Here is a 25,841-nt window from a genome sequence, read left to right on the forward strand (position 1 = left end):
ATTTGACGCTTAAACGACATATTGTTATGGTAACTCTCTTTGCTAGTGACTTTTGAAGGTTATCACAATATCAATTAGATGTTTGTAGGCTTATAGGTAATCATGTTTGCCGGTTGCATTGGCCAATATGTAGCATGATGCAATAGGTTCATAAAGAGGAATTAAGTGATGTAGGGATACAAAGGGGAATCTTATGGGGTCACTTGACATTGCAACCCCATATATGATAACTATACATTTTGTTATTAATACAATTACTATTTACGAAAGAGAAGAAGAATTGGTGGTGAGAGAGCATGGAAGTTATGGTGGTGCAACGTGCTAATAAAATTGATTAACTAGGACAATTTATATGGTTAGACTACATTAATAATAATAAAGGGATCAAATTGATATTACCCTTAATATAAGGATATTTTCCTTGGTAAGCATAAATTAGGAAGGCTTGCTAATGGATTGCAACCAATTACAAAAAAAGAAAGAGAGTGCGAGGATGTGTAGTCTATACATAATTTAAGAAGAGGAAGAGACAACATGGGGAATCGGGGGAAAACTTATCGAGGGGACAAAAAAAGTGGTCGAGTTAGACGAGACTTGGGTCAACTCAAATGAAAAATAAATAAATGATGCAAGCATTTGGAAGGGAATTAAGAAGAAAGAAAAGAACGGGGCTGCCTTAATGGTGAACATCCATCCCCAGACGCTCATATACATACATCACTCAAATAACACAGACACAAACACACACGCACACAGACAGACACAAAGATAGACCGCCTGCCACATGATGGCATGGCAATGTGCAATTTACAAAGAAACCCTATAAAACGCATAGGCTTACAAGAGCACCGCATGGACACAAAAGGTTGGTCGAGAGTGCCCCGTTAATTGTTGGTGTGGCATCATCGTTACTCAGGCATGCGCACACTCTCTCCCTCAGTATTCAGAAAACATATGGGAAGGGATTCAGAAAAGTGAGAGGAGGAAGCGCGGGAGGCTAAATGAACTCATGTCGGTAGAGCCACGTGGCAGCATCCCAGTTGTTCGAGCGCCACGAAGGAAATGCCTACGTGGCATCATGACGTGGCGACGTCAATGTCACCCACTCAACCACTCTCTCTCTCTCTCTCTCTCTCTCTCAGTTTTCTGTGTGTTTTATTTTTCTTCCCCTCCTCCCCGTTTCTGAAACCCTAACCCTAATGTTTTTTTCTTCAATTTTCTTTCTTCTCCGTTTCTGAAATCGTAACACCAACCCTGATAACGCACTCTATATACTTTCCTTCTGTATCGATTTACACAGTATGATCCATGGAACAATTCGCTACCACTAATTCTTCGTCATCTTCAAAACGCAGGCCTACTACAGGTCCACTTCGTCTATCTCTTCAAACTTCTTCTGTTCCTCGACCTAATTACAATAGCTTTGATCAGGAGTGGCATTTGCAGAGCTCTCCTTTACTTCAGCAGCAGCAGCAGCAGCAGCAGCAACATCAACAACAATATCATCATCATGGAGTTGGAATCTCAGCTCCTTCTAATGGCTATGGTACAGGAGCAACTTACTCTAATTTTGAAGGTACGTCTTTTCAGAGAAAGAGAGAGAGATTAGCGTCTTTTAAGATGATATATATGCATCCTTTTAAGGTGATATATTAGCATACTTGGGTAATCAATCACTTGTGCAAAAGCACACTTCTCTGCAATGCAGGTGGGGGGTATTAAAATGTTAAAAAAAAACAAAAAGTGAAAGGCGAAAATGAAGAACTAAGCTTGAGTCTGAATTTACTGTTTGGGTCTTCCATGAGTTTGGTTCTGTGGTCATGTAGACGAGCTACTAAAATGTTCAGTGTTTTCAGCAATGGTTCCTTCCTCATAAGGAGTTCTTGAAGTCATGTATGACCTTGTAGGAGTGATTAGAAAGCATGCTTGTTGTTCTCATATGGGAAGCATTCCAAACTGACATATTCTTCTGTTTCTGGTACACTAACATATTGTCTTTTTCCTCTCAATGTCCAGACAACCCCTAATTTCCATTATCAATGTATGTGAGTGTGTACATCAATGCGGCCAGTATTCTCGCTCCTTTGGGCATGGATGCCTAGATATGAGTTTGGGTTTCAGTAACTTCCCCAATATTGAGTATTAATGCATCTGCAATAGTATTAAAACTTAGATCTATGTTGGACTTTTCTTGATCTTGGGTGGAGTGTTTCCAGTGTGGTTCAGTAAATCATGAACTCTTTTTTTCTGTTCCTTCCTTTTCCTCTATGTCCACATGCATATATTCTTCAAGATTCCACTTGGACAAAAACATTTACTTATATGACCTTTCTTTGTTAAGCATCCAATTTCCCATGGGGTCTTGGTTGGCAATTTCGAGGCATTGTCCTTACTTTCAAGATTTACTTAACTCTTCAAAGGGCATGGAATTCAATATGTCTTCTTCTAGTTTCTAGGAACATTATGGACTGTAGGATTGTTCTCTTAACCTCTAAATGATGCTGTAGAAATTTTGTCTCTATTTTTTCTGTTTCAGTCCACAAGCTTGCTGAAAATACTTAATCCCCAAACCTCAATTCCATAAAACAGAGTTTGCAGCACACATGCATCAAATACGATTGCTCTAATTTTCCATCTTTGGGTATGCTCAAGTGGTGCATTTTATGGTCTCCATTCTCTAGCTAGAAATTTGTTCTAAGTGTGCTCATTAGGGTGTCAACTCCAAAGTATTTGAAACTATCAAGCGCTTCAGTTGTCTTCTCTTAATCGTACATACTAGCTGCTGGCTTTCAGATTTAAGAGTAGTTACCACCATGATTTGGTCCAGCTCAGATTGAATGCTAGGCCACTGTGCTCATAGAAAGTATTTATTGCACCTAAAAGATTTTGTAGTCTCAGCTGATAATATGCCAAAAGTACAACATCATCGACTTAAATCAGTAGCAATACGGTGAAATTGCTCAATGACCGGTTTCTCCTCATGTTTCTCCTAACATTTCTCAGATGAACTCATTTAGTTGGTCAATCCATAGACTGAATAGAGTGAGTGGGGGTGGGCATCCATGTTTCACTCTAATGCTGTTCATGACATCTCTTGAGAAGCCTTCATTCGTCTTCAACTGCATCTTATTTGCTGGTGTAACCGGGTTACGATTGATTTCTTGCTTGCTAGTACTCCAAGTTTTTCTATTTTTTTCCATAACTTTGTCCTTATTCCTGAAAGTTTTTTTGAAATTTGCAACAGTTACCCTTTAAGGCCAAGTCTTCTCCATACAATCTGCAGACAAAGGAGAGGATCAAGAGTGCCATGCTTGGTTTATAAACCTGTTTGACACACAACTCTCTTCCTCTGTTTATCAGCCCATTTAGTTGAGATGATATTCAGCAGTAATGTATAGAGATTCAGTTCTACAATATCCCACCATAATCATGGGATAGGTAGGAAATTGATTTCTAGGCCCTCCTTAGTATAGTTCCTTGATCTAGTCATCTCACCGATGTCCAGGAAAACCTTGAGCTACACCTGATTTAGGGATGCATGTCTCTATCTGTTTATCCATTTGGCCCGCCCATTTTGAGCATTCCTGATTATAGGTGAAGCGTGTCTGCACCCTTGCCCTTTTGACGTTTTTCTCTCGTTTCATTACTTTCTTGTCCTCCAAAGCTTCCTTGTGCATTAAAGGAAACATGTGTTCATGGCCTTTTCCTTTTTTATGTATAATTGCTCTATACATGTGAAGACTTCAGTTGATGAGAAATGTCCCTTTATTGCAATGCACTATCTCTTGATAGCACTCTATGCCTGTTTGAGTTTTTTTGAAGATGTAACATATATTGTGCCTATCTATCAAGTTCATATTGTTTTCATTGTGTGTCACTTGAATCTGTGCACTGTCCCTTAATAACTCTGTATTCCCATTTTGAGGTTTTTTAAAGATGTAATTGTTTTTGAGTTTATCTATAAAGTTCATATTGTTTTCACTATGTGTCACTTGCTACATTTGTCCATGTGTCACTTGAACCAGAATGGTCTCAAGATTGCATTTGGTGGCATTTCATTCATCATCCAACCATGCATTAAGAGATGGCCCTTTCACATGTATTTGATTATTAGAATACCCATTGTACATTCTACGTTTTTGAAAAACTACCATGCATCCTCAATATCATATGGTTGTGGTGACACAGGAGCAGTTCCTCTGATGTGTTTGCATAAGTATTTTTGTTTTGTCGTTTCATCTTAAATGGCGAATCTAATGCATGCATTGTTTGACTTCTGCATGGCTTGGCAACGTCACCTCACATGTCTTTCTGCGTTGATTGGAATTTATCTATCCCCAACTTCAAAAGTTTTTATCACATTGAAGGCATTTTTTTAGACTAGTACATAGTCGATGTCTGTAATTCCCTTGCTGTGTGGTATGTCTAGTAGTTTGAGGTGGGGAAAGTTTGTGTTCCATTGAGAGGTACAATATTCAGAGAGTTCATCATACTTATTGTTATAGGAATAATCTTAAGAACCAATTCTATTTTAACGGTTTAAAGGCAGGATAGTTGTGAAACCAGTTGTCCTAGGAATTGGGACAAATCCATAATGAGCTATGACATGTTGGAACACGTGTTGGTATGGGAGCTTAAATCAGTGTTAGACTACATATATATACGGGGCTAGTTACCCCCTCCATTATGGCATCTTGAGACGTTGTCAAGCTTCTAGTAGGCTAAACTTTCTTCTTTGGATCTGTTATTCAACTACCAAGGTATAACATAAGGCAATATTTGGTGGTATGGGACACTGATGGCATTTTATGTTCGTCTCATGTCTGTCGCTGGATGAACCCTACGTAATTTTTATCAGAATATACTAAAGGTAATCATTCTAGATTAAATAAAATGAACATTCTCCAAATGGAGCATGCAAATTTGTGTTTGTTTGTAACAAGGGGTTAAAAATAGAGTTCACCATTTAGAAAAAGTTCTCAAAACCTATCAAGTACTTGTGAAAGGGGGAAGAAATAGCGGGTGTAATGGATGTTGCTTGTTTGACAAAACAATCAAAGAACTAGAGGATGGGACTAAATCCAAGTATCCTTGTCAAACAAAGCGTGCATCTCCTCCCTCGTTCCCTCGATCCAACGGGGATCTTGGGCAGCTTCTTTGTAAGTCTCGGGTTCTTGGTCTGCTGCGACCTTCATCATGAATGCATAATGGTGCGCAATGTAATCCTTGTACCCGAACCTAACTATCGGGTTCTTTTGTCGGTTTGATTGACGGAGGTTTCCTTTGGTCACCTCCGGGGCCTTCTTCATTTCATACTTGTTGTCAACCGATCGGGGTGAATGATCGTGTCCTTGGCCTCTTGCCTTTTTTTTTTCTTTCTGCGGGTGTAGCACCAAGGTGACACGACATCAGAGGTTTCTTCATGCCGTGAAGACTCTGATTGCTGGACGACATGTCAGGTCCAATCAGCTGGAGTGTGGGCAGACTCTCTGCTGGTTCTCCACCCATAATGGTCATTAGCATCTCTTTTCTTCTTCACTCTCAGAATCTGCTCCAGATCTGCTTGTTTCGAACATGACGGGGGTCACTGATGCTGAGCCATACCATGATGTCACCTCATCAAATACCACATCTCGGCTTACTCGTGACTGTCGAATGATGGGGTTAAAACACTTATAACCCTTTTGCTCAAGTGAGTAACTGATGAGGATCATCTTCTCCGATTTTGGGTCAAGCTTTCTCTGCTTCTCTGCCAAAAACCTTCAAGTGCGAAACGTCTGGCTTTGTTCCAAAATACTTCTCGTGAGGGGTGATGTCATGGACACTCTCGGTCGTGCACCTATTGATGAGATACACAGCCGTAACTGCTGCCTCTGCCCAATAGATCTTGGGCATGTTCTTCTCCTACAGCATGGCGTGGGCCATCTCAAGAATTGTGCAATTCTTCCACTCAGCAACACCATTTTGCTGTGGTGTGTACTGGCAAGAGAATTCCCGGCGAATCCTCTTCTCTTCTAGAAAGGCCTTGAACTCGGTTGAGAAGTGTTCTTGGCCACCATCAGACTGTAAGCATCGTCTCTTGCGATTCGTCTCATTTTCCACGTGATTCTTTAACTTGAGAAAGTGGGAGAAGACCTCACTTTTCGACTTCATCAGGCATATCTAGGTATGCTGTGAATAGTCGTCAATGAAGGTAACGAAGTTCCTACACCCACCGATTGTCACTGTTTGAGCTGGGCCCCATACATCTGAGTGGATGACGTCCAAGAAGCCTTTATTCACATTTCTTTCGCTTAGGAATGGATGCCTATGTTGCTTGCCTAACTGGCATGTCTCACATACATTATCAAGATGTTTCGAAGTAAATCGTGGCAATCCATGCACAACCCCTTTTGTTTGCATTGAGCGGAGTTTACCGAGGTTTACATGGCCAACCCTTTTGTCCCACAACTCAATATCAGACTCAGTCTTGAGTCCCTTTGCATACACTGCTGTGTTCACCTCAGTCGCATCAAGAATAAACATATGACCTTCTCTTCTTGCATGAGCGATAAGTTGGCCCTTATCCTCGATGAAGCAACCTTCCTGGTTGAATCATACTTGCATTCCTTGCTAGACAATTTGGCCAACCGAGACCAAATTCTTTGTGATTGTCGGGACATGCAGTACATCCTTCATCTAGCCCTTGTTGTTGTGATTGTTAAGGGCCACATCTCCAATGTGCTCAATCATGTGTGTGGAGTCATCACCAGTCTCCACCACGCCGGGTCTCTCGGGTTCCCTCAAATTCATGAACCATTCTTGATGACTTGTCATATGATTTGAGGCACTTGAGTCCACGAACCAGACATCATTAGGTTGGGAAACACTTGTTATCATGTTATTCGCCCAGTGTTGCATAACAAACATTGGAACTTTGTTTTCTAGGTCAGCCATCACAACATAGTTTGCTTGCTGCTGGGTTGAGGCAGCCGAGTCATTCTTCTTCTTCCGACACTCGGCTTCAAAGTGGCCAGGCTTTCCACAATATCAGCACTCAGTTTGCTGGTTCTGCCTGGTTGATGCAGGCTGGTGGAAGCTCTCCTTTTTGCTGGAATTCCCTCGGCTGTTTCGATCTTCTTGCTGCGTGGAATTAAACTGTTGTGGACCTCGTCCACCTCTTCCTTGACCGTTCCTCCCCCTCCACGACCACGACCGTGACCTCGATCGAGATCATCATGTGGATATAGCATCTGCCCATCAGATGCCGTGCTTTTCGACCGTGTATGGTTCTTCTCAACCATTAGCATGGATTGCAAGTCGAAAAAGTTCGGGGGGATCTCCCTTGTTGTTATGGCAGTTTGAAATGAGCCATATTTTTGTGCGAGGCCACCAAGGCAGATATGCACCATCTCGTCATCATCAACTGCGACATTGATGGAGCCAAGTGAATCACATAAGTCTTTGATCCGGAGGGTATAGTCCGTCACGGACATATCCGCCTGCTGAATATTGTTCAACTCCGTTCTCGCTGTGGTTGAAGCCGCGAAAATCTTTTTCAATTTTTTCCACGCTTTTGTCGGGGCTTTATCATCTCGAATATAGCTTAACATGTGATCTTGCACACATGTTGCCAAACAATACAATACCCTACTGGTGCCTTGCTGCCATGTGGGGTAGTTGGGATTTATAATATCGGGGGCTGTTTCTTGAGCTCCCTTGATATAACTCCAATACCCTTGCCCAACTAAGTATTGATGCATCTTATATTCCCAAGATGGTCCAACTTCTGCGCTACTCATTTGTGCATTCATCTTTTTGATTTAGCTTGATTTGTATGCTCTTGTTAACGTGAGCCTCTTGCCGTGCAACACTACAACGACGATAGCCGGTTTGAAACAACGTCTCTAGCTGCTCACACAGTTTCAATGGTAGAGCTCAGTGAAGGATCTCTAACCCTCACGCTTTGATACCCCGTAAAGAATGTAACTCTATTAAGTTGAGTATTCAGAAGCGTAGTGTGTGTGTGAGAGAGTGGGTGTATAAGCAAGCAAGCAAGAAAGAAAGATATATTAACGTCTTTTAAGAGAAGAAATCAGAGAGAATAACCAGAAAAGAATAAGAAAATATACAGTAGGGGGATGACAGCTTATGCATTGAAGAGAGCTATATTAATTAACTATAGATCATCAACAAAACAGAATGGACAAAGGGGTTTTTATATACAAGTCCTCAAGGGACTGCCATATTAAATGTGTTGGTGGAATCTAACCAAGATATTCACTTGAGTATGATTTTGTCATAAGAATACCTAATATTCTTTGATCACATTAACACTCGACAACTACACGGATTACAATAAAGTGTTCACACACTTTTTCACACATTGTCCTTTTCTTCATAAACATATGTTCACACAAGTTGAGCTTGATTCTCAACAGTAAGGAGGCGCAATTTATTATAGACAAGAAGTACAAGAGCTGTAAGATTATGCCAAAGATTGCCATTGCCACTTGCTCAGCATCTAGCATCAATGCAGTTTGCAAGTTGCCTATCCTACATGTTCGCCATTTGGTTATAATGTGTAACTATTTCACCACAATAATGTAAACCCTAATAATGCTGCAAATGCAATAGTTACAAATAATATCATGAATGTGATGTTAGTCTATGATACTATAGGTTGAGGCATTTGATATGATTAATGGGGTCACGAGTCTCATCCGCATGATTCTTGTCTTGAACCTTAATCAGATCATAATAATCTGTAACAAGTCCATACTAATGGGCGTTTTATTTGTCCACGATCGTATTTCTTGTTACACGATACAATTCACGTCTTGTTGCATGATATAGTGAACTTCCTCAAGGTACTGTTCTTCCTCACAAGAGAGGGAGAAAGAAAGATATGTAACGTCATTTTAGAGGTTGAAATAGCCTATAACATCAACAAGAGTTTCATCTTAAAACTGTTGTCTTTTGGAACAGAAAACCAAAATAATGTAACTAAATAAATAAGTAAATAAAAATATGATTGACAAAGAATCCCATTATGTATACATGTAAGCTTCTCCAGTGAGATAGATTGTAATTTTAGTCTTCCAAAGAACTCTAGTGTAGGTTGATCCAGAATGGAGATATCTGAAGCCAGGAAGCACCTACAATTGTGGAAGATAATGTCTTTTATTTGTTGATAACAAGGGTGGCAAGATCGTAGTCCACAATGTTGATGCTTATGTGCACTAGAAATTGCTATTGCCCTATCTACTGTAACCTCTTTGTAACCTCTTTGCAATATCGTAGTTGGAAGCTCCTTGTGTAGCCCTTGATTGGCTTGTAGCATGAGTAGGAGTGATAGGGCTAAAGAAAATTGTGAATTTTCTTTGTTGATGAGCTTGTGTGCTTGTATTGTCGTCCAACAACTTCTCATTGTGTCTCTTGAGTTCTAGCAAGTACGCTCCCAAGCACCGTTGGTCCTCATATTCCATTACCTGAGTTAGTGGGTGAAATCCTTGTATTGTGGTCTGACAACTTCGCATTGCGTCTCTTCAGTTGTAGCAAGTACGGTCCCAAGCACCATTGGTCCTCATATTCGATTATCTGGGTTAGTGGGTGAAATCCTTGATTAAAGACGCAATAATATCTCCCTCATATTTCATAAAAAACAGTATGATGGAAAACATTGTGTTCTTCAAATTCCACTCCTTGAATGACACAATTGGCACATTCTTTATGCATCATATTTGCCTATCTTTGGCACTTGGAACTGCAAATGTGCAGGGTGTCTTTCAAGAAGGGTGCCAAGGGCTGCATACCCATTGAGAGAGGGAGATAGACCATAAGCTCATGCTTCATATTTTTGTGTTGGCATTGGGGTACTTGTGATCCAGAGCCTTCCCACCATTTTGTGGTGAAAATAAACAATGATACACTCTCAGAATCTCGCTTCATTACAACAGAATGCTTTTAAGAACTAGTGACTCAAATTTATCATTAGTATTGCCTGCATGTAAAATTCAGTGAATTTGAAGATGGTATATTTGTCATATGAAAGGAATGAGAACACAAACTCGAGCTGTTTAGCTTTGTCATCACAGTGGCATTCTACTTATCTAGAACCCCCCCTCCGGAACTCTCCTTTGTTGGAAAGAAAAATTAAAATAAGATGAAGGACCTTGAATAATAACTGAGTTTTGCTCCATCTTGTAGAAGCAACAATGTGGCAAAACCCAATGATCCAGTCTCACACACAGGGGGCAGATGTGGTCCCAAGAGGCTTTCCAGAACGCCCTAATGAACCTGATTGTGTCTACTACATTCGAACAGGCCAGTGTGCTTATGGGATGGACTGCAAATTTAATCATCCACCTGACCGAAATATGGTACTTATTAATTGATTGGATCATAGCCTGTTGAATTAATGGTCATAACCCTGAATCAAAACTGTGAGAAAACATAGTTTATATAGTTTATGTTTGGTTGCCCGCCAGGCTACATCATTCGTGAGGGATAATGGAGAATATCCTGAACGCATTGGACAACCAGAATGTCAGGTTTGTAATAATTAAGTGTTATGGAAACAATAGTTGTACTATTAAATACATATGTTTTTAATTTATTGAACTAATGATCTTGAATTAAGTTACAGTACTATATGAAAACGGGAATTTGCAAGTTTGGCTCCACCTGCAAATTTCACCATCCAAAGGAAAGGTTGGAGAGGATATCAACTAATGCTCTCGGCTTTCCTTTGCGTGAGGTGAGGAATATGGCGGTTTGATTTTTATATGTTTTATTGGTATTCCAATGTTTCTTGTTTGATGTCAAAAGAGTAGTTATCTCCATTGCATAAATCTCAATCATGGTTTATATCCCTGAAAAGTCATAGTTTTCCATAAAAATTGTATCATATTGTACATCACCATACTATTGTGCATATCTGTTGCAGAGTGACTGCAAATGCTGAGATTTTCCAAATAACAATTGTTTCATTCATAGCCTATAACTGGCTTGATCTGACTTTCTTTCTTGGGCGAGGCCTGAAAGAAAAGAAGCGCGCGTTAGGCAGGCAACAAGCCTGCCCTCGCAATTCCAGCCATAATCTGCGTATTTATAAAACAAAATAACTGCGCATATTGTGTTTCTCTTAGTTGATTGGTAGACTCATTTATTAATCTCATGGTTTTGCACTTCAATTTTAGTATCTTTATTTACTTATTTGCAAATTTGTAGTGGAGATATACAATACTATGGTGATTTATATTAAATTTCATCACCATAGTATTGTACATCTCCACGGCAGAGCTGCTGCCAATGCTGAGATTTCCAAAATTAGTTGTGTAGCTTGATTGAGTCATTATCCTGAGGTTTATTTTCAGTTATCAGATCAATTAATGATTCCTAATAAGACTCGGTGTTTGAAAAACTTGATTTTAATTTTTGACATTCAAAACTTGAAATCACTCCCAAATTATAAACTTGAAAGTAAAAAAGCTTCAACTTTGATGAAATCCTAGAACAAAGTCAATCACAACTTGATCATTTTCCATTGAACAATTCGCTTTCAATGGTTTTTTGGGAAAAATGATTTTTTGTAGTAGTAAAAATTGTCCAGATTGAGACATGATTGAAGCTAATTAATAATTATTTAGTCTGTTGCAGCTATTTTTTTCTATTGCAACTAATTAATATTTATTTAGTCTAAATATAGTCTATTGCATCTCTTTTTTCTGAGAGCTTCGGAGAAAAAAATGATCGCTAAAATTGAGTTCATCAAGCAAGATACCTAAATATCTAAATCCTGTCTCTTTTATATGGTATGTACATATGCTATAATTGACAGTGGGTAGTCAATATTTAAATATCTGAATCCTCTGCTCCTTTAATATGGGGTACATATGATATAATCCTTTCGATGTGAATGGAAAAACATCATAATCAATGATAAGTAATCAATCTAATGTGCGAATCTATGCAAGGAAGCTGTTGCAAATAAGAGAACTTGTGTCTTTACATGAACATGGTCATTGATTTGATAGAGGTTTCTTATTCAAAACATTATAGCATTTCCTTTCTTATACAGAAATGAAGGCCACACTTTTCTCTCTTATACTAATAGGAAGTTCTCACTTTTTTTCTCTTTTGTCATTGAAAAGCTAACAGATCATTTAATCAAAAAATTAATGTTTGTGAAAACATGTCAAATTCTACTCCGAGTTCCACTTTTTAAGAGGCTGCTAACCTTATGCTAGGCCTCTTTTGTATAGGAAGGTTGAAAAGGTGCTTAAATATATAAATGTCGCCCCAATACATTTATGATGATTTGTTCTCATCTATGTATATCTATCTTACTAAGACTTCCTGCTAGAGTGATTGCTAATTGTACTTTATATTGATTGAATTTGTGTTAAGAGAGGTACCAAGTAGTGATCCGTTTCTTCCACCAACATTCACTCCTCAATTGATACATTTATTGATGAATCTCAAGGTGGACAATAATCTCATTGATCAGAATGTTGGATTTGTAATGATCATATAGGGGTGCAGGAGTTTTGTTCTCGTTTTTATAATCTTGTCTATAAATCCAAATAGGAGTATAGAATATTTCACTTATTTGGCCTTGTGATTATCTCTTCAGAAACAAGCTGTATGAGTTAATGATAGCAATTTTGAATGTTTTCCTGATTTTCTGTATGGAGATGCTCCTTAATAGCATTTGCATTGGGAAATGTATAAGAAAGGCATTGCTGGAGATTAGTTATGAAATATTGTGATAATTTGGTATAACCTTTTTTCTCTTGCAATGAGTATATTCTAGTTTGGAAACAACTAAGTAAAAAAAGTAATAATCCAGCATTTCTAAAACGTTGGTGTAACTCAGAATTCATTTGGATTGCGCAGGGTGAAAAAGATTGTCCATATTATATGCGAACTGGATCATGTAAATTTGCAGCAACTTGTAAATTTAACCATCCGGAACCTGCTGGAATTAATGCTTTGATGACAGTAACAGGATCTTCTGCGTATCCATCTAATGTCTCTGCAGGAGCACCTTCACCACATCCATTTCCCACAGGGGTGGCATCATGGTCACTACCTAGGGCACAGTATGTGCCAAGCTCCCGGTTTCAGAGACCTTCCAATTTTACTCCTTTGATCGTGCAACCCCAAAACATGGTTTCTGTACCTGGATGGAGTCCATATCAAGTAAGCCGTGCCATGTTATAAACTTTTGAGTTCATGAAAAACTTGCATTTCTTAGTTTCGTGTCAAAATAATCTTGTACAAATGTTGAATTTCCTATGAATTAAGTTGGGGCAAAGAAGAAACTACAATGACTAGAGACTTATTATAACATGAGTGCAGTTTCAAAAATTCCATGAAATACAAACGTCTATAAATATTAATATTTGTAATCTTGCACCCATAGTCAAATTGCCATAAACCTAAGGTAAAACAGCACAAAAATTGTTGAGACAGCAACAGATACAAAACCACTATAACACATGAAACAAAATTTCCTCTGCTTTATGGCTTGAGGAGACAGCACAAACATTGTTGAGACATCAACAGATAAGAAACCACTATAGCACATGAAACAAATTTTCCTCTGCTTTATGGCTTGAGGAGTTTCAAGCTACTTAAATTTAGTGAAAGACACATACACAATATCTGATAGATATACGACATTATTGGGGTACCTTATGAGCCATGTATCCATGTAACTTGGGTGTTTGCTCATACATGGACATCTCTCAAAGTTCAATTGATTGATTTAAAAATCTAAAGTCTCAAAAGATTGGATTCTGAAAGAAAAATTCAGGAGCATCTTCAGGGTAGGCTAATTTTATACATGAAATACAATCTTCTAAATATTATCCATATAAAATGGGAATTATAGGCACTTAATTAAGATGCTAACAATGCTATTTGGAATTAGGCCCGAATGGGCCCTGTGACTTCATTGGATGCCCAACAATCTCCACTTGGAAGAGCAAATCTGATATATGGAACGGCGTCATCGAACAATGAAGCGTCATCTGGTAGTATTCATTCATCATACAATAGTTATGTGCTGGGGTCTGCTGCAACAGGTTTTCCCTCAGCCATACAATCAAATGTTATCTCTAAGGAAGCTGTGTTTCCAGAACGACCTGGCCAGCTTGATTGTCACTACTATATGAAAACAGGGGACTGTAAATATGGAATGACTTGCCGTTTTAATCATCCAAAGGAGAGGGCTTCAGCATTGCCCAACTGCACCCTTAGCCCCCTTGGCCTTCCATTACGACAAGTAAGCTCCTTAACATTTTTTTAAAATCTCAAAAATTTCAAAATGCCAATACATGTAATGCATGCAGTGCATCTTTTTTCTGTCTGATTTCTTTGCTACGAATATTTATCTTGTGAACACTCTTATTTTCCTACCAACCACTTAATGTATTAGTTTGCATAATTCTTGCACGGTGATGCACCAAACCATTACCATCTTTGTCAGAATTGGCCAAATTGCATTATAGATGGAAAACTATTGGTGTATATGGTGTTTCTAGCTAAATTTAATTCTTTAATGATGTGTAAGAAATCATTAGCAAACCTGATCATGGTAGATTGGGGAACATCTTGGCACCTTATGCTGATGCTAGAGGTTACCGCCAAAATGATGCGAAGGGTAAAGGTAATCCTTCGATATATAGCATCATGCAGTAGGTACTCACTGGGGTTGTCATAGCATTCAAAGTTTTTCTGAATAGATCTGTTGTATAGCATGTCCCATGTGTCTTTCCTTTATTTTGATTCTTTATAGAAACATGGACTAGTTCTCATCTAGGTAAAAACTGCAGTCTCCAAATGTCTATCCTGTGATAAACATTAGAGGTTCATCTAGATATGAGTAAAATATAGTTCACGTGACTTCCTGGTAGGTGTATGGAAACTCATGATTTGTAATCGGGGATTTCATGGTTTGATTTACAACTATGTTGACTAGACTCCATGTGGAAAGTATTGACAAATTTAATAGCATCTTTACTTAAACAGATACATATAATGTCCTTGATTTGTTGAACGTTTTTTTAAAAACTTAACCTCTTCAAGTCCTTTACAAAATGAAATTGTATGATTTCTAATACAAATCTGTGAACAATTATATTTTCTTTTTGGTATCCTTGAATAAAAAAAAGGATTTTCCTCTGTGATTAAATATGGATTTTAATGTTTTGGCAATCCTTTTTCTATCTTTGGAAGGGTGCTACACAGTGTGCATTCTACATGCAGTATGGTACATGCAAATACGGTAGCACTTGCAAGTTTGACCACCCTATTACCAATAACCTGACATACAGCTCCTCAACCTCATCACTGACAGAACTAACCTTAACTCCTTATCCGGTGGGAATGTCAGTTGCAACTTTTCTACCTGCTTTAAACAATGGAGCCAAGATGATGTACCCTAAAGTTGTTTCAAATAGAAATACAGATAAACAGCAGCAAGTATATGACGATGATTCATTTGGTGATGATAATGGAGATGGCAGCAATGGAACTCGGTCAGGAACTGCAGGTTCAAACAGGTCATCCAGTGCAGACTCTTTGGATATGAGGGGTCATGAGTCTATCCAAGTTGCCACTAATATGAGTGCATCCTCATAAAGGAGTTTGCTTTTTTATTTATTATTTCTCATTAATGGGCAGGTAATTATAGTTTTCAAAGCTCTATCATGCTCGGACTTTCCTCATAAAGTGACCCAACTGTTGGCAACAGCTCTTCCACTACACATGATAATGATGTGATCATTGCAGAATTTCCTTGCAAATATCCTTTATTTTCCAATGTTCATATATATTTTTATATATACATCCTGCCCCAAAACATGCCAGTTTCTGGTCGCTGGTGTAGCTTCCTCGGTTACTCGCTTTCAAATGGATATGGACACCTTAGGGCCTCTTGGCTCACAAATAATGCTTATGTTCAAATGCTCTCATCCATGACAAGACACGGAAAAGAGTTGTTCGGATATATACATACGTCTAATGTATCCAACTAAATAATGTCATCATCGCATGTACTGTTGCTCCTCACTATTATGAATGTTGTATGATAAAAGTTTTTAATACAAGAATCCACATTGAAAAACTAATTAGGTTTGTTTTGAGAGATTAACTCGCTCGTGCTAGCCAAGGTGTTTGCAAAACCTTGATAGCCATTATAAAAGTAAATCTTCGTGAATGAATATGACTTCAGGATGCATGTTGCCAAACAGAAAACATATATGAATTTCCATGGCAATAGTTTTTTAAGCTAACTCTTATGGGTCAAATCCAAGACTGAAGAATACAGTAGAATGTATTCCAGCTGTTGAAATCCGAAATTCAATGGTTCACAAATTTGTTATAACTTTATTAAGAGTGAACTAGTAATAAATGATATAATGATTTCATTCAGTAACAATCCTCACATGTTCATCAAATGTGAAGCTCTTGTAACACAACATCTAAAGTGCATGGGGCGTTATGTTTGCAAGGATATTTGAGGTGTTGAGAAAATTATTCCTGCCTGTGTGTATTGTATCCTCGAAGAAGGAATTGATTCATCATGTATATGCAAAGAGAAAATCATGAACCTATTGACTTTTTCTGAGTGCAAATCTGAAAGTTTATCATAGCATCAGGTAGATTGATAAAAGAGAGACATCGATATAAATTCTGCGTGTATATAAGAAAAGGAGGCTATCCTATTGGAGTGGGAGTGAGTTGGGAGATCTACAATCTTGCCTCAACATCGAGATTATTTACTGCCTACTGAGCACATCTTTACGTTAAGAACAGTGAGGGAGATTAAAGTGTGACCGCAAAGCTCCTTATGGTTAAAGAATGTGCATGAGGGAGAAAACTTCAAGTGTTTTGCTTAAGAATAGCACATGAGAAATTAAGCTTGTACCAGCGTCGGTGGAAACGATAAAGATGTTTTGTGCTCACTGAAGTTCAAGCTAAGGAATTTAGTTCATAGAAATGTAAATAACTAAAGTAATGGGGCTTAGCCATGGGGATGATATATCAAAGGGCTTCATGCTGCCTGATAAGATATATAGGAAAATATAAAATTTGACAGCATATTACAAAAAATATATCACCAACATTAGAGCTATTGATAACGACGATGCAAAAGTTACAAGCCATGATGATGTGGTAGTGGAAGTACCGGCTTCCCTATTTTCAGCATGCTTGTTTTGAGGTTCAGGTTCATGCCTTCTTGAATGGCCGTATGCAGATCCATTCAAATCATCCCGTTTGGTCAAATAACAGCTATCTGTTTAGGCTTTCAAAGCCTAAAATCCATCTTATGTTTCTTTCTCCTCGAAATCAATCATCTAATTGTGGCAACATGGGAGCTGTTCCAGAAAATTAATGCATAGAAAATCCTTGTCAAGGAGAGGTTCCGTGTAGGGATTAGTTCAATTAAATGATGAGCCTAAGGCGGCCGAGTGCAATACATAGCTCCAAACATTGGGTTAGGAGGCATGAGATCATTAGTTGAGAAGCTGAAGAGGAAACATCGAGGTATCGGCTCGTAGGAGGCTCGTAGGAGAGACAATCCATCGTTCTGACTAATACTAAAACTTTCGCATTACCAGAATGCAGACATACGTTATTGCAGTTCTCAACCACGTGTTTGTCTAAAACATTTCAGAATGTAAGAATGAAGCCTACAGTGGGCATATCCATCTTTCTCTTGACACATTTCATGCTATCCCTATTCCATTAGATGTGGAAGGCGTACTGTAGAAATTAAATGAACTGATATGTAACCATCTTCTAATGGCCAAAATGACCAATGAGACCAAACAAATTATATCCGACGAAATTTTGATACGGTGTGTTATAAAATGGTTAAAAAACGAAGAAAAGAAATTCTACTTACAGTAAACAGAAATCCTGGTAGAACCGTAGTACTACAACTACTGATACAAAAATGAGGGGAACTGTCTCATGATAATAACCCACATGGATCTCTCTATAGTGACAACAACATCTTCCAAGGTAAGATGTTCAATTGAGTGTGCTCAGTGAGTCAGTTGTGCACGATGAGGACCTCATCTGTCGATACAATTGCTGTTTATGGTAGTGAAGAGCCATACACCATACATCATGGAGAACAATCAACGGATAACATGGCCTCAAATGAAGCTGATTTTCAATACATCCAAGATTCTAGACCCATTGAAGATTTTAAAGAAAATTGGAATTTTCAATGCATCAGGATAACTTCAAGCTATCTAAGATTTTTCAAAATAAGTTCTAGAATTCACAAAGGTTGTGTTATGAAAAAGCAGCTCTAATTCCAGGATAGATACAGAAGTTATTACATTTAGACAGATCATATTATAAAATACAGACAAATGTTACCACATTAGGCAGACCCCGTTCGAAAATATGGACAAGTTACCAGATTAAGACATATCCATTATATATCGAGAGCTTGTGTTGGCCTAATGAAGTTGAGCATGACGCTTGGAAATATATGCTCTACTTCCATAACAAACCCAACTTCATCTCATTTTCTAGTTGTTTCATTTCAAAGAGCAAACACAATTGAATATTGTATTTCCATGAAACGAAAATTTTCCACAATAACTCATTTCTTATCTCAATCTCTAGAGACAGCTCTAATATCCAGAGATTCTGTGATGCTTCATCACCAAGACTCTTATTAACAACATCCCACACTGGATGAATAACCAATACACCAACCAGGCACAGCCCCGTGAACAGCAAGTTTTATTTATGCACAACATGTCTAACCCTTTTATTCCCAAGGTTTCAAGTGTAATCTGCACAAAAGCAAATACCACATTAAAAAACCTGGATATGGACTCTGTATTGTTTACTTGAATCTTGTGCTTTGATATGTGTAAGGCGGCAGAATGGCAATATTATGAATCTGCACGTCCTGATGATATGTATATGCATGCGTTAGCCGTATTAATCGAGGCATACGTTGTAACCAAGTTCTCACCATGGACACAACACATTCTCCTTTTTTATATCTGGAAGGGCCTATACCGAATTCAAATCTGGGAAATGACCACGTGCGTTATTCTATATTCTCAAAGCCTCAGCTCCATCTAGCTCTGTTTGAAATCCAGCTGCTGCATATATATTTTCCATGAAGACATATGTACGTCCACAATTTTCATCCAACTGCACTGATTTCTCAAATACCCATCTCCCCAGCTGCATATTTTCAGATTTTCTACAAGCACCCAACATAGCAATGAATAGTGGGAGATGGCCAGAATGTGACACCTCGTCGAGAAAGGATGTTGCCTTTCCCAAGTGCCCTGCACGGCCAAATAAATCAATCATACAGGTGTAATGTTCTAGGGTCGGCTTGAGACAATAAACAGCACGCATTTCATTAAATAACTTTTCCCCCTCCTTCAATAGACCTGCATGACTACATGCAGAAAGCAAATGAGTGAAGGTGATCAAATTTGGCTCTGCACCTTCTGACCTCATTTTCATATACATGTCTAATACCATGTTAGCTTGTCCTAACTGAGCATATCCATCAATCAGGGAATTCCACGCCATAATGTCACCTGCAGGAAGCTCTTCGAACACTTCTCGTGCTTTCTTAGGTGCACCACACTTTGAATACATACCAACCAATGTAGTGCAAAGCTCAGTATCCTTCTGCAATAATCCTTGCTTTCTGATTTGAATATGTATATCTTCCCCAACCTCTAGGGACCCAACTAAGCCACAAGCTTTGAGAATGCAGAGATAAGTTACTGCAGTGGGGCAGATTCCCAGATCTTGCATTTGCCTGAAGAAGTTTAATGCTTCCTCACCGAACCCATGTTGGGTATATCCAGTAAGCAGGGCATTCCAAGAGACAGGATCCTGCTTAGGGAGCATCTGAAACACTTCTTGTGCTTTCTCCAATGCACCACATTTGGAATACATGTCCACCAAGGCAGTGCTAAGCATGATGCTTTTCTGTAATAACCCTTGCTTTCTGACCTCGACATCAATATCTTGCCCAAACTCTAGACATCCAAGGATGCTACAAGCTTTTAAACTGCAGATATAACTTACCACATCTGGGTAAACTCCCTCATTTTGCATTTGTCTAAAACACCTCAGTGCTTCTTCACCAAGCCCATTCTGAGCATATCCAGCAATCATTGCATTCCAGGACACAACATCTCGTACTGGAAGCTGTTCAAATACTTCTCGTGCTTTATCCAATTTACCACATTTAGAGTACATGTCCAATAATGCAGTGCCAAGCACAATGTTTTTCTGCAATAACCCTTGCTTCCTAACCTGAGTGTCTATATCTTCCCCAACCTCGATAGACCTAACAATGCTAGATGCTTTCAAAATGCAGACATATGTTACAACATCGGGACGGATTCCCTTATCGTGCATTGACCTAAAACAATTCAATGCTTCTTGACCCAGCCCATGCTCACAATATCCAGTGAGCAAGGCATTCCAAGGTATGACATCCTGAACTAGAAGTTTTTCACATACTTCTTGTGCTTTCTCCAATGCACCAAACTTGGAATACATGTCCACCAATGCAGTGTTAAGCACCACATTTTTTTGCAATAACCCTTGCTTTCTGATTTTGGTATTGATCTCCTCCCCAACCTCTAAGGAACCAACAATGCCACAAGATTTCAAAATGCAGGCATAAGTTATGGCATCTGGATTAACTCCCTCATCTTCCATCTGTCTGAAACATTTTATCACTTCACCATCAAGCCCATGCCGGGCACATCCAGTGATCATGATATTCCAAGACACAACATCATGCACAGGAAGTTGTTCAAACAGTTCTCGTGCTTTCTCCAATGCATCACATTTAGAATACATGTCCATCAATGTATTGCTAAGCACGATATCTTTATACAATAAACCTTTTTTACGAACCTCAGCATCAATGTATTCTCCAACCTGTAGAGAGCTGGCAATGCCACAAGCTTTCAAAACACAGATGTACGTTACTGCATTCGGATAGACTCTGGCATCTTGCATCTGCCTGAAGCATTTCAGTCCTTCACAACCAAGGCCACTTTGAACATATCCACTGATCAGAGAATTCCAAGTTACAACATTCCGATTTGGAAGATGCTCAAACACTTCCTGTGCTTTCATTAGGGCACCACACTTGCAATACATCCCCACTAATGTATTGCCCAACATAACATCTTTGTGCAGTAACCCTTGCTTTCTAATCTCAGCGTCTATCTCTTCCCCAACCTTTAGATATTGACCAATGCCACAAGCTTTCAAAACAAAGATATAAGTTACTATATCAGGCCGAACTCTTGCCTCTTGCATATTCTTGAAGCATTTCAAAGCTTTATCACTGAGACCGTGTTGGGTATATCCAGTAATTAGGGCATTCCAACACGTAACATCTCTTGTCTGAAGCCTTTCAAACACATCTTGTGCTTTGTCTAAAGCGCCACATTTGGCATATTTTGAAATCAAAGCAGCAGCAATGTCAGGATTGTACTTAATCAAGTCTTTCTTGACAATATCAGTATGTATCCTTTTTACTCTCCATATGTTATTTCCTTTTCTACAGGACCTTATCTCATTCAGAAGCTTAATTCGATCCTGAAACCCTACAGCAAGCAATTTACCAAAAGCAGTATTCCAGTAAAAAGGGTCATTATTCACTACAACAATGGACAAATTCTTGAGCTTGCTGGTTGGAAATATGAATAAAGGGAACAGGTTCAGCAGAAATGGAAAAAAAAACTCTACTAAATCCCTGTACATTTGTAGTTCTTTCAAATGATTTCATAGTATTTTAGGCATGCAAATGAAATTCTAGAATTCTGGTTGAGATTTGGATGTTCAGGCACAAAATTTACTATTAATTCATGCATACAAGGTAATTCATTTGATGTTCAGGCAAAAATTTTACAATTAATTCATGCATATAAGGTAATTCAAAATTGATCCTAAAAATGTGTGGTGTTTTCTCATCGTTACTCTGCTAGATTCTGCATGAAAAAGAGAAGTCTACAGTCCCCGTTGATCAAAATCGGGTACAAATATATAGAATTTCTACAAAATTCCTATAAATGTGCAGCATTTACTGCATAGAAAGGCTCACTTACTGATGCAGCTGAACTCTTTGAGCTTGTCAGAATCATTGATGCTGCATCTACAAAACAATGATGCTTTCTCTTTTTCACTACGTCTCAAGTTGAGAGATGTATGGCTTCCCTGAAAAATGGGGGGGAAGAAGAAGCCATGAAATATTTTGAAGCTTGGAATTAGTCTTCGTGAAATTTGAGAGGGAAGAGAAGCAAGTGAGGGGAGGGGGAGGTGATGATGATGAGTCATGGCTGACTGACGTACCTACCATAATAGGGTCGAGAAACAGAGAGGGATTCATTCCAGAAGACTGCGGCTACGCCAGGAGACATAAAGCTTCATTTTCATTCACACTGAGAAAAATGAATGAATGAATGAATGTAGAGGAAGGAAGGGGATGGTTGTTGGTTGGCTCATATCAATCAATATGAGAGAACAGGGCAGGACAACTGCCTAACTATTTCTTGGGTGTGCCTCTAGGCTCTATCTAGATTCTATCTACATACATACATATCTGTACATATGTATAAGTATGTATGTATGTATGTATAATGTATACATCGACGTGTCTATTATGACACAAATCATAAAGAGGCCTGGTGAGGGAATCGCGGCCACAGACGGTGCAGGTCGCTCAGAGAAGGCGCGTGTGATCTGCACCGTCCGATTTGGATGAGGAAGAAGGCGCCAAAAAAAAAGTTGCGCAGGCGGTCGCCCAACCCTGTCAGAGGTCTCCCAACCATTTTTTTTTAAAATTTTTGGTTGATTTGGTCACCCAACCAACTCAAAAAAAAAAGCAGGTCACCCAACTGTTTATTTTTAAATAGGTTGGGTGACCTGTTTAACCAGGTTGGGAGACTCCTTTAGAGTTTATATTGAGTTGGTCACCCAACCAACTCAATAAAAGAAGCAGGTCACCCAACTGTTGATTTTTAAAACAGTTGGGCGACCTGTTTATCCAGGTTGGGAGACTCCTTTAGAGTTTATATTGAGTTGGTCACCCAACCAACTCAATAAAAGAAGCAGGTCACCCAACTGTTGATTTTTAAAACAGTTGGGAGACCTGTTTATCTAGGTTGGGAGACTCCTTTAGGGATGTCTATAAAAGCCCTAAACCTGTCATAATCTGTCATTTTTTCAAACGAGATTGACAGGTTGGGTTTGCCGGGAAAGAGGTGGGAGCTCCTCCATCACAAATCGTCTGTGGCTGCACAAATCGATCTCCTCCATCACAAATCGATCTCCTCCATCACTATTCCCAGGTATGCTCCTTGTTATTATATCTTCCACAATGTTATATTCATCGCTTCTTAATAATAATGAAAACAAGCAAGATTGTATGGACCATATTGATGCATAGACATGTTTAAGCTTTAGGGTTTAGAGTCACTATAGACAAGAAGATTGTATGGACCATATTGATGCATAGACATGTTTAAGCTTTAGGGTTTAGAGTCACTATAGACAAGAAGATTGTATGGACCATATTGATGCATAGACATGTTTAAGCTTTAGGGTTTAGAGTCACTATAGACAAGAAGATTGTATGGACCATATTGATGCATAGACATGTTTAAGCTTTAGGGTTTAGAGTCACTATAGACAAGAAGATAAGCGAACCATAAGTGAAGTATAATAGGATCTAATAGGCAAGGCTTTGTTGATTTCCAGCCACTCTAATCCCAACCAGTATCTTGAAGGCATAATCTAGAAGAGGATGTAACCACTCTTATCCACACTATAGGTGAGGCCTATCAAACTTATTATGATCTTGCGTTCACTAGATTTGCTTGCTTAAACTTGATTTAATCACCTATATTTTGATTGTTGGTTTTAATGATTTGCTTGCTTAAACTTGATATTTTGTGTGTTTGAGTACTAAAATCAAAAAATGTTTGATTACTTGAATGGTGGTAGATGACTTCCAACTCCAAGTACAAAGATTGGTGGGATTTCGATAACAGTGATATATATCCAACTCAAGAGAGGTATGTCACGAACCAATCTCCCCCAAGAATGGTTTAGGGTTTGATGCATGTATGTTGACTCGTGATTTGTTAAAGGGTCTTCGTTAGAAGACATTGGCGAAGTCGAGGAGCCGACATGTGTACGAGTGGGGACAAAATGGACCAAGATGCTCCTCCAAATGGTATGTGGATTTGGTGTCGTTGCAATATCTCAATCTTTATGCCAATCTTTATGTCAATCTTAAATATGTAACACAGGTGCAGAAGGAACAGTTGCTCCTCGTCCCGACTTGTTGTATAAGGTTGGAAGAGATGCAAATGGGAACAAGGCTCGTGCATGTATCTACACTGAGTTTTGCCGCCTCTCGCCAAGGTGGTATCGGAAAAAAAGTGACATGGAGTCACATTTACGCAGAGAACATGCAATAGACGTAGTCCTACCACGAGGGATGCGTATAGAGGAGGAGGAGGGTATTCTGGGGGCATGCTTTAACAGTTATGAGCGTCAAAGATCACTCAAAAGATTCATGGACCCGGAAATCAAGTACTACAGAAATCGACAAAAATATATCCGAAAGTTGAAGGTTAGGGCTGTTTCGAAATACAACTCTATTCCTGCTGAACTCCGTCTTGACACACAGGCAGAGTTCGTGGCACGATTTATGGACAAAGAGATGACTATATACGACTCCAATAAGGATGAGCGTTTGGAGATGTTGACGAAGAAGATAGCAGCTGGTTTGGATTCTTATGTAAGTATGAGTGAGGATTTCATTTCAGATTGTTGGAGGGTTTATTGGCAAAATTCAGATAATAAGATGTGTCTTATTGTGGTGAAACAGTGTAAAAAGGCGGGGATATCCACCCAACCGCAGGGTGTGTCCATGGATGTGGATGAGAGTCAAAACCCATCTGAGGGTGGTGTGTCCACTCCACCGAGACGGAGACGACCGAAAATGCCAATCCGACGGAAGGAGGTCGAGTCAAACACTGATGTTGTTTCCCTAACATCAGATTCAGATGACGCTGCATCGGATGTGGCCATAGTTCAAATTCAACATGGCAAGGGCATAAGGTTATGGATTCAAACCCCAAATAAACACTTTTCCAGGTAGGGTTTAAGTGAAATATAAACTAGTATCTTACTAATTGACATGGAGTGTGATTTACCTACTCAAAACTACATATTTCCATGCATTCAGGTACCAGCTAACTTGCCCACGTCTCGATATGGCCCTTGATGTTACCGAGTCAGATCTTGAGACCATATGCAAGAGCCGTGAAATGGCATCGACATGGACTATGACCTTATTCACGTTGTGGATGGAATACTCATTGCCACTCGAGGTGACAGAACGCTTCACCATCGTCGACCCACTATGGGTGCAGCTACACCAGCAGGCAATGAAGGAGCAAGACATCCTTAAGAAAGTTGCGCAATGTGAGATTACGTTCATTCCGAGCGTGCTTGATGGGCATTGGAACTTGTGGTTCACCATGCGACAACAAGCTTCTAAGCTAACTAGCAAAGTAGTCTTCTGCGATCCATTGAACAGACTAGCAACAGACAACATGCGGAGAATGGTAGAGTTGGCAATTCGGACAATTTCATCTGAACCGTCAGACCACACCATTGTGCCCAATGGTCGACATCAGGTACTGCACATCCCAACACAGCCAAATTGTTGGGATTGTGGCTTTTATGTGATGAAGACTATCCAAATGTTGGTGAGGGAGTTCTTACAAGGATGGATATCTTCGACTTTTGTA

General features: G+C 39.1%; 3 protein-coding genes across 5 annotated transcripts; 2 read left to right on the plus strand and 1 right to left on the minus strand.

Moving 5' to 3' along the window:
* Positions 1-1,124: 1,124 nt before the first annotated feature.
* Positions 1,125-16,118, plus strand: LOC147866935 (zinc finger CCCH domain-containing protein ZFN-like). Of its 2 annotated transcripts, XM_087339709.1 has the most exons (8): positions 1,125-1,366; positions 1,447-1,576; positions 10,189-10,361; positions 10,470-10,532; positions 10,628-10,738; positions 12,880-13,185; positions 13,919-14,272; positions 15,226-16,118. In XM_087339709.1, exons 3-8 carry the CDS (start codon positions 10,197-10,199, stop codon positions 15,628-15,630), a joined length of 1,404 nt encoding a protein of 467 aa, XP_087195835.1. In that variant the 5' UTR covers positions 1,125-1,366; positions 1,447-1,576; positions 10,189-10,196; the 3' UTR covers positions 15,631-16,118. The 2 variants fall into 2 exon arrangements, with proteins under 2 accessions (XP_087195835.1, XP_087195834.1); XM_087339708.1 differs by having other exon boundaries at positions 1,125-1,576.
* Positions 16,119-18,223: 2,105 nt separating this feature from the next.
* LOC147866936 (pentatricopeptide repeat-containing protein At3g09040, mitochondrial-like) lies at positions 18,224-22,368 on the minus strand. 2 transcript variants are annotated; one of them, XM_087339710.1, is made up of 2 exons: positions 22,125-22,368; positions 18,224-21,623 (listed from the first exon to the last, which is right to left on the minus strand). In XM_087339710.1, exons 1-2 carry the CDS (start codon positions 22,351-22,353, stop codon positions 19,078-19,080), a joined length of 2,775 nt encoding a protein of 924 aa, XP_087195836.1. In that variant the 5' UTR covers positions 22,354-22,368; the 3' UTR covers positions 18,224-19,077. The 2 variants fall into 2 exon arrangements, with proteins under 2 accessions (XP_087195836.1, XP_087195837.1); XM_087339711.1 differs by having other exon boundaries at positions 18,226-21,615; positions 22,125-22,260.
* Positions 22,369-23,790: 1,422 nt separating this feature from the next.
* LOC147866937 (uncharacterized) lies at positions 23,791-25,632 on the plus strand. Its single transcript, XM_087339654.1, has 7 exons — positions 23,791-23,848; positions 24,022-24,092; positions 24,168-24,253; positions 24,330-24,823; positions 24,914-25,182; positions 25,274-25,512; positions 25,628-25,632. The coding sequence occupies exons 2-7, from the start codon at positions 24,022-24,024 to the stop codon at positions 25,630-25,632; spliced, it is 1,164 nt and encodes a 387-aa protein (XP_087195780.1). The 5' UTR covers positions 23,791-23,848.
* The last annotated feature ends 209 nt before the right edge of the window (positions 25,633-25,841 follow it).

This window comes from Azolla caroliniana, unplaced genomic scaffold (assembly GCF_043228905.1).
Source record: "Azolla caroliniana isolate FFs.n. ecotype wild unplaced genomic scaffold, voAzoCaro1.0.p SCAF_2, whole genome shotgun sequence".
In the NCBI taxonomy this organism is placed as follows: Eukaryota; Viridiplantae; Streptophyta; class Polypodiopsida; order Salviniales; family Salviniaceae; genus Azolla; species Azolla caroliniana.